Genomic DNA, 13042 nt, shown 5'->3' on the forward strand with positions numbered 1-13042 from the left:
TAGAAAATAAACAACACCTAAATTCATACATGTTAGATTATGAACTGTTAAACAAATTCATTTTATGTACTGTAAAAAGGATTTTAATTTTTTCATAATTAGAATAATCACTAACAACTGAGCATAATTTTAACAAAAGAAAGTTGAAGGAAAAGGTAGCATGTAAACCCTCAAGAAATTATCTTATGTGAATATAAACCAATAAGCACTTGCATTTATTGCATCGTAAGCTTAAAGGTATTACAAGTATAGCATCTTCAGATAACCATATCAAGCACCAATAGATGTCATCTTTGCTACCATCCTGGAGTATATAAAAAGCCAATTGACAATTGGAACTTATTTGGTTCAAAACCTGCTTTATAATTTACAACACTTGAGAGTGGATTGGAGGTGCCCAACAGTTAGAAAACAGAGAGAAACTCACGAGAAATTCCTCAAGGAAATGAGGTTTTGGTGCTCCAATCTTGGAAAGGTCATTTTCCAATGTTACAGTCTCTAGCTACATCACACTTGCAGGACTGCAAATATTTCAATATTTCCTTGCTTCTTTGTAGTGATGTAATAATGAAAGAACTACATATTAACAATGCTAATCTAGAGTTCATGATGGTCTCATATAGGATCCTAGATTTCAGATCAAGAGAAGGTTAGGATGCTGCTGGTTCAAACAGACATCTTTTCCCAGTTGGACAATTGATAGAGCTTGAACATAGCTTTCAATGTAATTATCTGCCTGTACATAAACGATTTATAATAATAATACAGAAACTTTTTTGGTATCGTTACCAGTAACCACCACAAGAACAAGATCCTTCTCTAAAATGGTGAAAACGGTTACGGTCCCTGACTATAATTACCCTTTTGTAGATCTTAGACAATAGCTTGGTTACTGTATGGCAGTCATCACAAATTCGGAGATTCTTAACAACTCGAATAGGAGTCCCTGGAGCAGTACTGATGAGACCGAAAGCCATCGCCAACTTCTCGCTATGGTAGTTAAGTGCAGTTTCTTTCTCTTCCTCGTCAATATTGTGCAGGACTACAGATGTGTCTGGCAAGTAGCCAGCCTCTTTTAATTTCTTGCTCATCTCAGCTAGCATTTCACTGATTTTTTCAATCAGAGGGTGTGCTGTATCTCCCATTATAAAATCGTGAACTAAACCATTTACTTCGATTGAGCTCATTCCCGGTTCCTTTTTTATTCCTGTATCCTTCACAGCTTTTCTCATGCCTGCAACATCATTCCATCTGTTTGCTGCAGCATACATGTTTGACATGAGAACTTTGTAACCACAATTTTGAGGTTCTAATGCAAGAAGCTCTCTCGCTGCTAATTCCCCCATGTTAGAATTTTTATGAATCTTGCAAGCAGCAAGCATAGCACCCCATATTGCAATATTAGGTTTCACGGGCATGCTTTCAATCATCTTATAAGCCTCATCAAGCAGTCCAGCTCGACCAAGAAGATCAACCATACACCCATAATGCTCAACCTTTGGAACCAAGCCAAAGTCATGGATCATTTTCTCAAAAAGTCCTTTTCCTTCCACCACCAAACCAGCGTGACTGCAAGCATGCAGAGCTCCTATAAATGTGATGTCATTGGGTTTTACACCCAGTGTCTCCATCTCTGTGAATAGTTTCAAAGCTTTCTCACCATATCCATGCATCCCGTATCCAGCCATCATTACATTCCATGTGCAGATGTCTCGATCTATGGCTTCGCTGAACAGCCTCTGAGCCCCACTAATATCCCCACACTTGGCATACATGTCTATTAAAGCAGTTTTCAGTATCACATCTACTTCAACACCTTGCTTGTCTATGTAAGCATGAAACCACTTGCCCATGTCAAGGGCTCCATTTTCTGCACATAACGAAAGCAGGCTTACCATTGTCAATTCATTTGGCCTCACTCCGTTATCCCTCATCTGGACAAATAGTTGAAAAGCATAATCTATACAATTAGCTTGCGCATAAGCTGAAATCATAGCTGTCCAAGTCATAACATCTTTGTTCTTCATGCTATCAAATATAGCTCTTGCACTTCTTATCTCACCACATTTTCCATACATGTCAACCAAAGCAGTGGCTAAAGCCAAAGACATTCCAAACTCATTTCTTAAAATGTAGGCATGTAGCCGCTTGCCCAATTGTACAGCCCCTACAAATCCGCATGAAATAATCAAACTCAACATGGTGATATCATTAGGAAACACATTTTCTTCAATCATTCTAACGAATAATCTTTCACCCTCTTCCAAATCATTGCACCTAATGTAGCCAGCAATCATGGCAGTCCATGAAACAATGCTTCTTTGACTAAAACCATCAAAAAGTGTTATTGCAGCATCTAAATTTCCACACTTTGCATACATATCAATCAAACAAGTAGTCAAAGGCACAACCATTTTCTCACTATTGCTATTCCTTATAACATAACCATGCATTGCTTTCCCCATTTCACCATTCTCAAGGTCAGAAAATAGATTAACCATGCTAATCATAGCAACCTCACTAGGCTTGACATTCGAAAAATGCATATTTTCAATAAGTTTCAACCCTTCTTTGAACAATTTGTTTCTACTGTAAGCTCTAATCATCGTACTCCACGAAACAACATCTCTCTCACTCATTTTATCAAACAGCAATCGGGCCGATACTAAACTACCACATTCAGAGTACATTTGCACCAATGCATTGACTACAAAAACATCACTAACCAATCCATTCTTAACAGAAAAACCATGAATCTCTTTCCCCATCCGGGCTACTGAGATTTGGCTGCAAGCTTTAAGAACTGATGGTATAATGAAACTGTCAACTTCTATGTCAAGTTTTCTCATGTAAGTATAGGTGTTCAGTGCATATCTTGGCTTGTTGTTTTTAATGTATGATGTTATAAGGAGATTGTACCGGGCTTCATGGCTTAAGTGTGATTCGAAGGGGCTAAAAGAAACTTGTTGGGCGTGATTGAAGTGGGTTCTGATTATGTGGGCATGGAGCTGCTGGGTTTGGTCAAGACAGAGATGGTTATTAGGAGTGAACGATGGATGCTTTTGGTGTTTGTTTTGATGTTGAGGTGATGGGTTTTGTGGGGTTTTGGTGAAGGTGGAAGGTGGAGGAATCGGTTGTTTGAGTGTTTGAAGTGTGAGAGGGAGGAGGGAAGTAGGCTTGGACACCAGCGGCGTTTCCATGATTTAGGCCGTTTTCTGTTGGGCATCCTTGTGAAGTTGTCATGTAAGGCGGTCACCTTGCATGTTTTTTCTTTTCAGCCACACAAATATCATCCATCAACCCCTCTTTTCACCAAACCCTAACATTTTTTTTGAAAAAAAAAACTTAAAGAGCCATGGAGTGTGAGTGGTCTAACCCTACCTCTCCCTCTCTTTACAATTCTTCTCTCTTCTCTAATTTTTTTTTACATATAATTCTATGATTTTTAGAAAAATACTCTCAAACCTACACGGCCAATCATGTGACCTTTTCTCAGACAATGAAGCTCGCCTTTTTGTTTCACAAGCTGAGAATCTTTAATCTAAGAAATCTTAAGGCAAACATTTGAATTGGACATTGGAAACTTTATTCTTTGATTTTGAGGAAACCCAGGAAAACGTTCTTATATATTCCTTTGATTTATAAAAATATATTATTAATAAAACGTGTAGTATATAAGAGTATATGGATAGGTTTCTTTTTGATTTATTAGAATGAAGAGGAAGGGATTTTTATATGGAATTAAGCATTCCTAGTATTTTCTTCTTTACCTTGTTTTCATGGCGAGCACCTCTGGTTCCTGTCCTCGTGTTCTGCAAGAACAGTTTCTTTTGATTTTATACTTTATTGAAGCATAGAATATTTAGCATTCGTAAAGGCTTTCTTGCATCATCGGCAAAATAGAAACAACAACTACCTCGGAATATTGCCCCTTGTTTTATTTTTGTTTTGTTTCTTGCTTCTAACTCAAAAGGGAGCAACCAATTCTCTAACCCTTGACCACATGACCTAACTGCAGTCGCCCTTAATTTGCTCGTTGCTTGTAAAAAGCACTCTATCACCTCTGCACCAGAAGGGCTTTTGTTTTCTGGCAATTCGCATTAAAACTACTAACTCAAATCAAGAAGCAGCCTCGTCTGACGTTCTGGTTTCTGATGCTTAAGTTGCTCACAAAGTCCCTTGTTTGTCCAGCTATGCCTGCTAACCTCATGTTGATATCAATTGCTAGCACTGAAGTTAATGGTCTCCATTTATTTTACAAGTTGAAAAATAGAGAACAAAATCGACAAATGAATCATCAGCCAGACGTAGTACTAGCTAGGCGATGTTCTCGAATAGCTGACAATTTTCCAGCAAGCCTGCACACACCAACGCTGAGGCAGTGATTAATTAGGCAAATGATGATTAGAGAGCTTGTTGTAATCCTGATTAAACAGCTGATAGAACTATAATTACACAAAAAATATTAGCATGCTCCTACTTTTGGTGTTCACATCATATTCTTTTCCAAGAGATCTTGGCAAGCCTTTCAAACACAATTAAGAAAAGAAAAGGTATGATCACACATAATAAGCATGAAGCTCATAAAATACACAAATGTTGTATGCATGCGTGCGTGCGTAGCAACCTGCCATCAAATATCAGACGACAGTAATGACAACTGCATGGAAGTATTAAACCTGACAAAGTGTGTGACTGAGTGTGTGTGTGTGAGAGAGAGAGAGAGAGACAGAGACAGAGAGTGAATTAAAAACCTGCCAAGTAAGACCAGATGCATAGCAATGACAACATTAAACGTTTGATCCTACGCATACAAACTATTAGAAAGGAAGCATGCGTAGATGATAAGGCTGAAACTTTCTAATTGCAGTGTTATTTTGATTTGCAGTTGCTCCCAACACATTCAGTAAAAAGCAGGGATTTGAAAAGGAAAAAAAATAAAGGATATTTCAGCAAATGAACAGAGAATAAACAGTGAGGGGTGTAGTACAGAAAACTCCTTGGTCCATTTCAAGAAGATAACTAACACATTACACTACATACGAGGATAAACTCATGGAACTGTGAACTGAAAAAGACTGAAATCCTTCCTGACATGGCATGTCAAATAACTACATAAAGCTGCTTACCTGTCATTTGTCCTCCAAATCTGCCTCTTACAGTACTCTGTAAATTCTAATCGAACTAAAAGATCAGAATGATTGCATGGTGTGCATCAGAGATCTTGATTGCCACTCTACGACAAAAACAGAGCTAGCACAAAGACCCTAAGCCGAAAACTTGAACCATATTTCAGCTGCCAGAACTTTGTATCACAAAAAATTGAACTTCGTCAACTAAATAAATCCTTTAGAGCTTTAGAATGTCCAACAAGAGCATCTTAAACTATACTTGTAATTGAAAAGCACGCACACAAGAGCACAACTTTTTTTCTTCTCCCATCTTTTCTTTTTTTCTTTTAACAGGCAAAGCTCATGAACGATGAAAACAGATAAACTGGCTCTCCTCGGCTGCAAATGTATGAATTGCAAAGCTATGGGACATTTAGGAAATAAAAAATTGTTTTACATCCATACAGATGCTTTACTAGATATAAGCTGTTGTTGTATAACCTTTAATCGTCCAGCCAAATCTTTAAAGAAGCCCCAGAATAAGACGCAATATACCTTCCGATTTTCTCAATCATCTCAGGTTCACCATCTTGGCCAAAATTATGAAAGCAGATGGAAGGTATTATCATAATGGCATCGCAGAGCAGAGACTTTCTAAGAATGACTTGAATGAATTCTCTGAATTATGCTACTCATGACATGCACTCCTTGTACTGAGAAAAGCATGTAAAATTGCATTGTTATGCAATCTTCTACTTCATATCACTTCTTTTTGAAAAATAATACAAGCTAGCAAAGGGAATAACAGATAACACACACTGTTAAGGGTCAAGAAGGCTTCCATCATATGTTGGCCACTCTAACACATCATTTTAGGATGGAATATGGACGTTCAAGATGTGGAAATCTAAAAGGAGAATGATTAATGGAATCTTAAATTATTATGTATCATAAATTACAAATAGTACAAAAATTAAGTTGCCTCCTAACAAATAACACAGCAGAGTATTAAGGCAGCTTGCTAGTTTTGATAATAGAAAGGATTGCAGTAACATGATACAGGGCATTGATGCCCATATCAATCCCAAGTTCAAGTCTTAAGCATTACTATCATCATACAACACTGTGTATTAATCTCCATGTAATCAAGAGTAAAATAGAGTTGCTAACTCACTATGATTTCACTCCCAGTCCTCATCGCTCAATTGATCATCGGTCTCGTACCTTGGTGGCCTAACCACCAACAACACAGTCCCTAAGCAATCCACCACATTCCTTTCCTTCAACGCCGAACCCCTTTCAACCTTGAAATCACCACCGGCGCCGTCAAGAGTAACCAAATAAAACCCGTCATCTGCTTTCACTTCCGTGCTCCCCCTATCAGCAACCACCAAAATAGACTCCTCTTTATACCACCTATTTGCCTTCCATGGTAATACCCTTGCATCTGGAAAAGCCACCGCCACTCCCCCTCTAGCCAACCCAAGTACCGGTTCCCACCCTGGCAACACCACCCACCTTTCCCACGCTTTCTCTGCCACCACCACACCAAACTCACCCTGGCCCTTACACTCCCACGGTGCTTCCACAATTTTTCTTTCCCCGTCCTCTGATCTACAAACCGGTAAAACTACAACACTACTCGCCTCCGCAACCTCACCAATCTTCAACCTAACAACCGGAACCCGAACCCCATCTGCTGTTTCTCCTTCTGCCCTCTCTTTCCCTTCTCCCTCTCCTTCTAACTCCTTCAAAATCGCACTTTTCGCTTTTTCAGACTCTGCAACCTCTAATGCCATCTGTAGAGCATTGGTCCGCGACTCTGACTGATTCTTATGCTCTCTAGACTGCCTGTAGTACATAAACGACAGGCAGTCTCCTGGGAGAACGTAATCAAAGCTCTCCCAGAACTTATCCCCGCGCCTACGAGGAAAATCCTTCATGGCGCGGGCCAAATCTTGAGCACCCTTAGCGTCCATCTTATTAAGGATGATATAGCGGGCAGCTGCAGACCGCTGCGTGGCACTAAGGAGACGAATTTCATACAATAACTCCGCACCACCAAGGTCAAATGAAGCAACAATTTCTGGGTCAGTGTTAGACTGAACTAAAGAATCCCTCACTTGAGCTCCAACAACTAAACGGTTTTGCTCAACCCCAGAAATACCAGTGACTTCTTCTAATGATGGTGGAGTAAAACCTTCTTGGAATAAAGAGGGGATTAAAGGGGCATACTCGTACCAAAGGCCAAGACGATTAGCGAGGATTTCGAGACGAGAAGGGGCGTCAAGAGACTTGTACTGCGAAGGGATAGGAGAAGGTGGAGGTCTAAAGGGTTGGTAGAGTTGTTGATTTGAAGGAGGTGGAGAAGAGGGGATAAGAGTGGCTGAAACTGATAGCGTTGTGGTGGGTTTAAACGGGGTTTTTGATAAATGAAGGATAAAGAGAGGTTGTTGGCTAAGGAAAGGAGAGGAAAAGATTTTGTTGTTAGAGTTTGAAAGAAAGAGAGGCTTATGGGTGTTTAGAGTTGGAGAAAACATAGTGACTGAGTGACTGAGTGAGAGAAGCTATGGGTGTTTGAGGAAGATGGGGAAAGGGTGCCTTATCTTGAAGAGAGGGAGGGAGGGAGAAGGAAGAGTTTTGTTTTGTTGTGCTCTATGGGTTGGTTGGGCCTTGTAAGCGGGAAGCTAATTGGATTGAAATTCGAAGTTGGTCTTGTTGAAATTTATTGGAGTAGGAATGGGCCTTATTGCAAATAGATAACTATTTATAAATGACTTTGAGCCCGATTATTTTACATTTTAAAAATATTTTAAACAAATTAAAATTAATTTATTTTATATTTTTTGATATGATAATATCAAAAAAAATTTAAAAATAAAAAAATCATTTTAACTGATAAAAAATTATATTTTCTAAATAAAAAATACTTTTAAAAATAACTGTTATCACAATACCAAATTAATATATATATATATATATATATATATAAACACACACATATAAGATAAAAATGCATCAAGTTATAAGTTTATTTTGACCTAATTAAGTGAGTTAACTTACTGATAAATCAACCAAGATTTGTTTATATTGATAAAAAAATTTATTTTTTTATTTTTTCACTAAAAAAATATATTTTAAGAGTTTTAGTTGTTCACGAGTCAATCAACTTTACTAATGCAAATAGATGTTGTGCCTAAATGCAACGAAAAATAGTAAAATGATTGATGCAATTTTGCATACATATGGAAGACTACAGGATATAAGGGGATATGATTGTGGTATGTGTAAACTTTTTTTTTTTTTTTAATTTATAATCTTCCTAATAAATAGATCCAAGCAAGGTTTTATGAGTTAAATCAACCACAGCTAATCTTATTCCTGTTACCACGAGCATTTGTATTTAGATTTAATTCATTTAGCTAATACTAGGTAATTTATTCATGCTTCCCTGTGAATCGGACAAATTTTTAAAATTTTTTGTTTTAAATTTGCATGTATTGCTAATGTATTTGCAATTAAATCTTGATTATAAACTTAGATTTAATATATATAGTTATACACATATGCTAGAAGTATAATTGTTTTTTAAATATCAAAATGATAACATTTTCGGTCAATCTAAACTAATCTATTAAACTTGTAATTTAAATTATGAACTCTACTAGACTTAATAAGATAATTTTGCACTTGAGGTATTGGCCCAGCGGTTGAAGGAACTTGTTCCCTTCCTCTGCATTCTGGATTCAAACCTCACCGTGCACGCCTGTCACCCCCGCGGTGCCTTACATGCTCACTGGGTTTGCAGGATGTTCAGTGAGCCATAGGATTAGTCGTGGTACGCGCAAGCTGGCCCGGACACCCACGTAAAAAAAATGATTTTTTTAGACAATTTTTATTTAATTGTATTACCAAATAAAGATAGAATAAGATTAATTTAATGTCATGTCCATATTATTCCTCTCGCGAGTTTTAATATCATCATCTTAATTTTCCGGTGTTTTGTTTTTTTAGACTTTTTTTTATTAGCTAATTTGGATTCATAGGATTGGCAATTGTAACTTTTTTATTTTTTTTTATAGTGTCAAGTTGTGAGTTTTTTTTCTTCTTTAAATTACATTAATAGTTTTTTAGCAACGTTTTTTTACATTACAAAAAATTTAACAAGTTCCGTGCAACCACCTATATAATTTTCAACTAAAAGACATGTTTTTGTAACAATCCTGTCAAGTTTTTCTGCATGAACAAGGTGTTTAATTTGTAAAAATAAAAATCAAATTTAAAAATTTAACATATTTTTTTAAAAGGCTTTATAAATAACTATAATTCTAGCAAACGGACACCACAAAATCCAAAAAGAAGTAGCAAATTCATAATCAAATGAGGCGACTCCATGAAAAGACCGGTGAGGAGAAAACTAGCCAGTTCATGATCTTATTTGGCGGCCAAAAGCTTCTAGATACCCGTAGTAAGGACATCACTGAATGCAAATGGCAATATATATATATGTGTGTGTGTGTGTGTGTGTGTGTGTGGTTGGTATCGCTATTAAATCCCACTGGGTTATCATAATCTTCTGTCGTTATCATAAACAGGTCTCTTCTCCTGCGAAATTAGCCGGCAACGATTACATTAGATACATGGAAAGCTCCGAAACGCAATTAGATTTGGTGCAAAACGGATCAGGCTATGACATAGAAAAAGAAATCAAGGCCTTTGATGAATCAAAGGCTGGTGTTAAGGGTCTTGTAGATTCTGGGATAGTAAAAATACCACCCTTCTTTGTGGTTCCAGAAAATGTAGTCTCTTCTCAACCGACTCCAGCCCATCTTCAGATTCCTGTCATAGACCTCAAAGACATCCGTGATGATCCTGTTCGACACGAAAAGGTCATCGAGGAAATACGAAGTGCTTTAGAGATATGGGGGTTCTTCCAGGTCGTGAACCATGGTGTATCAGAGGATATTACGGAGGGAATGATTGAAGGAGTGAAGGGATTTCACGAGGAAAAAAATGAAATCAAAAGGGAATATTATACGAGGGATGTGAAGAAGAAGGTGACTTACACTAGCAACACTCTTATTCATAAGACAAAAGCAGCAGATTGGAAGGATACCTTGTATTTTCGAATGGCTCCTGATTCTCCACGCCCTGAAGAACTTCCAGTTGTCTGCAGGTAATTTTAATTTTTTTTTTTTAATTTAAGGTGGAGTCAGTAATCAGTTACCCTGCTATGAAGTTTTAGAGTAACACTCTTACTCATAATTAGTGGTTAGTAGACTGCTTAAATACTTTTTGACACACGTGATTCATTGCAATTCAATGTTCTGCACCTTCCAAACAAATCAAAGGAGAGAAGACGGGCATTTCTTTTGCAGAAATCTCTTGGAAAAATCAAGTTCTTACTCCTTTCACCAAGAACTCCTGAAACATCATACTTGCATTTAAAGAAACGGCTGCATCATAAGCCACTCCAACTGAAGGGTTGAAAGGGAGAGCCTAAAAGATGCCAATTATCCCACCAAAAGAAAAAATTGATTACACTCCAAGTTAATTCGTAGTATATATCCTTTTGTAGGCTCTGTGATTGCTAAAAAATGCAAGATTTCTGATAAAAGTAGCATATAAGAGCATTTTGTTTTCTTACCACACAGTTAAACACACCAAATAGAAAGATATCTTGGGATGCATGATGTTGGGATACAGTTCTGAACTAGTTTCACATGTTGCAGGGAGACAACAATCAAGTATTCAGCATATATAAGGGGTTTAGGGGATACCCTTCTTAAATTAGTATCGGAGGCTCTTGGACTCAATCCTAATTATCTGATTGAATTTGGGTGCGCTAGAGGGTTCAAGATTATGTGCCATTACTATCCACCGTGCCCTGAACCCAACCGAACTCTGGGAAGCAAGCCGCATACTGATCCTGACTTCCTGACTATCCTTATGCAAGACCATATTGGTGGTCTCCAAGTTTTTTATCAGAATCAATGGATTAATGTCCCTCCAATTCCAGGAGCTTTTGTAATTAACGCTGGTGACCTTCTACAGGTTAGTACCTTGTTCTTGTGATTTCTTTCACATACATCTTTTCACCTTTGTCTGCAATTGACAAATAATTGTATCGAAACAGCTTATATCAAATGGAAAGTTCAAGAGCGTTGAGCACAGGGTGCTGGCTAATCACAATGGGCCAAGAATATCAGTGGCCAGCTTCTTTGCTATTTATGACAGGATTTGTGGTCCAATAAAAGAGTTGCTATCGGATGAAAATCCCCCGTTGTACAAGGAAGTCCCTCTCATGGAATACATTGCTCAATACATGTGGAAAGAACAAGATGGAGGAATGACCACACTTGATCGTTTCAGGCTGTGATTTTGGAAATTAGAGCACGTTGAAGTCAACTTGTTCACTCCATCTCTGTCATTCCAAAATTTTACATCTCAGCAGCCTCTGCTCGGGGAATTCACAACATTTAAGTTTCTGGTGGTGTTTGATAAGCATTCAATGCGCATTTGTGTGTTGCAGTCAAGAATTTATGCTTGATTTTTGTTGTTTCAGTTAATTTCAGTGATGCACTTGAGAAACCGAACCATTTAGCATATCAGATTACTCTGTGTTGTATGTTAGTGGCAGCTACGCACCTATCTACACGATCTTATTCTTGTCTTTTCAGCCAAACCATGAAGTAATAAATTGATAAGACTATTATACTATTGCCAAGGACAGCTAAATAACTGAATTGACAAAGCAAATTCTATTTTCTTGAATATTTTCTAATCAATAAAAGGAAGAAATCAAGAAATTGAATGACCCAAGACAATCCGTTCAAGAACACTGAGCACACGGTGATGGCTGGTCACCTTAACCGGTCCAAGAATATACGTGACAAGCTTACTCAAAACAAAATCTTACCCTTCTTGAACAGGACTTGATGGTGGCTCCCTTGCATTCGGTAATTTCATGCTGTGAAATGGAAATCACTGAAGTTTCCTCTGGTACTCTATTTGATTATGAACTTGGAACTAGAACATATTAGTTGCATTTGCTACTTATTTGGTTATTCAAGAGTAGCACCAAATTTAGTCATTACCCAAGTTTGCCTAAGCAGAAATCTGAGGGCATCGAAATCTGAGGGCATCTATATCTCCTTTTTCTTTCTGTTTGTTTTCAAGATTGCCAAAACTGTGTTCTTCTTGTTGGTATTTGAATCATCATTGTTTGCATATTGAGAGCCTGCTCCTGGTTTTTCTTTCAGAGGATTTGATCATTATTTTGCATGGTACAGCAGCTACAGCTATCTGCGCTTTTGTGAATGCTTGCTGAAAATGCCTCCTGTCTTCTAATTAAGTGATAGTATCTCATGTTTCTAAGATTGAAAATATCCTTCCCTGAGATCTCAGGTCCATCTTGGAACAATCTGACAGGCAGAAAGCAAGGATATGCTTTGATTCAGTATTCTAATTCATTTTATAATGCAATGCTTGCCTATATACATCACCAATCCCTCAACTTTTAATCATATCTCAGTAAGAAGTGACCTTAACCTACCTTTTCAGGAAATACTGGAGAGTGTTGGTCCCTTCCAGTCCCCATTATGCCCAAGTATGAACCTGATTTATTAAATCAATATTCAAGTGATCTGTTCACCATTTTTTATAACTTTTAAGATTTAATAAATGATGTTAGAAACTGAAGCTGATAGCACAAACAGCCAGTTCAAGTTTTTAACAAGTTTCGTTCTATCACAAAACAGCCAAGAGATATGAACAGAGGGCATTTCTAGGGAGGAGGTTATGGAGACATGAATGTCAAGCTTACTTCAGCCATTCCATGGAATCCTCTCATGCCTTGAAATCATCTCTCAAGCCTTAAATTTCACCTTCTATCATTTCATGATGAAGTTCTTCATTCACTGGACTTGCAG

At 37.6% G+C, this 13042-nt stretch overlaps 2 protein-coding genes across 7 annotated transcripts; one reads left to right on the forward strand and one right to left on the reverse strand.

The window, feature by feature from the left end:
- Positions 1–8: 8 nt before the first annotated feature.
- LOC118044006 (rubisco accumulation factor 1.1, chloroplastic) lies at positions 9–7748 on the reverse strand. Of its 6 annotated transcripts, none has more exons than XM_035052144.2 (2): positions 5130–5305; positions 9–4358 (listed from the first exon to the last, which is right to left on the reverse strand). In XM_035052144.2, exon 2 carries the CDS (start codon positions 3198–3200, stop codon positions 786–788), a length of 2415 nt encoding a protein of 804 aa, XP_034908035.1. In that variant the 5' UTR covers positions 3201–4358; positions 5130–5305; the 3' UTR covers positions 9–785. The 6 variants fall into 6 exon arrangements, with proteins under 6 accessions (XP_034908035.1, XP_034908033.1, XP_073260187.1 ...); XM_035052142.2 differs by lacking the exon at positions 5130–5305 and adding an exon at positions 6286–7748 and having other exon boundaries at positions 3914–4358; XM_073404086.1 differs by lacking the exon at positions 5130–5305 and adding an exon at positions 6286–7748 and having other exon boundaries at positions 3914–4373.
- Positions 7749–9629: 1881 nt separating this feature from the next.
- On the forward strand, positions 9630–11744 carry LOC118044005 (1-aminocyclopropane-1-carboxylate oxidase homolog 1). The gene is made up of 3 exons (XM_035052141.2): positions 9630–10287; positions 10844–11165; positions 11248–11744. The coding sequence occupies exons 1-3, from the start codon at positions 9752–9754 to the stop codon at positions 11488–11490; spliced, it is 1101 nt and encodes a 366-aa protein (XP_034908032.2). The 5' UTR covers positions 9630–9751; the 3' UTR covers positions 11491–11744.
- Positions 11745–13042: the final 1298 nt, after the last annotated feature.

The sequence above is a fragment of the Populus alba genome, chromosome 13 (assembly GCF_005239225.2).
Source record: "Populus alba chromosome 13, ASM523922v2, whole genome shotgun sequence".
NCBI lineage: Eukaryota > Viridiplantae > Streptophyta > Magnoliopsida > Malpighiales > Salicaceae > Populus > Populus alba.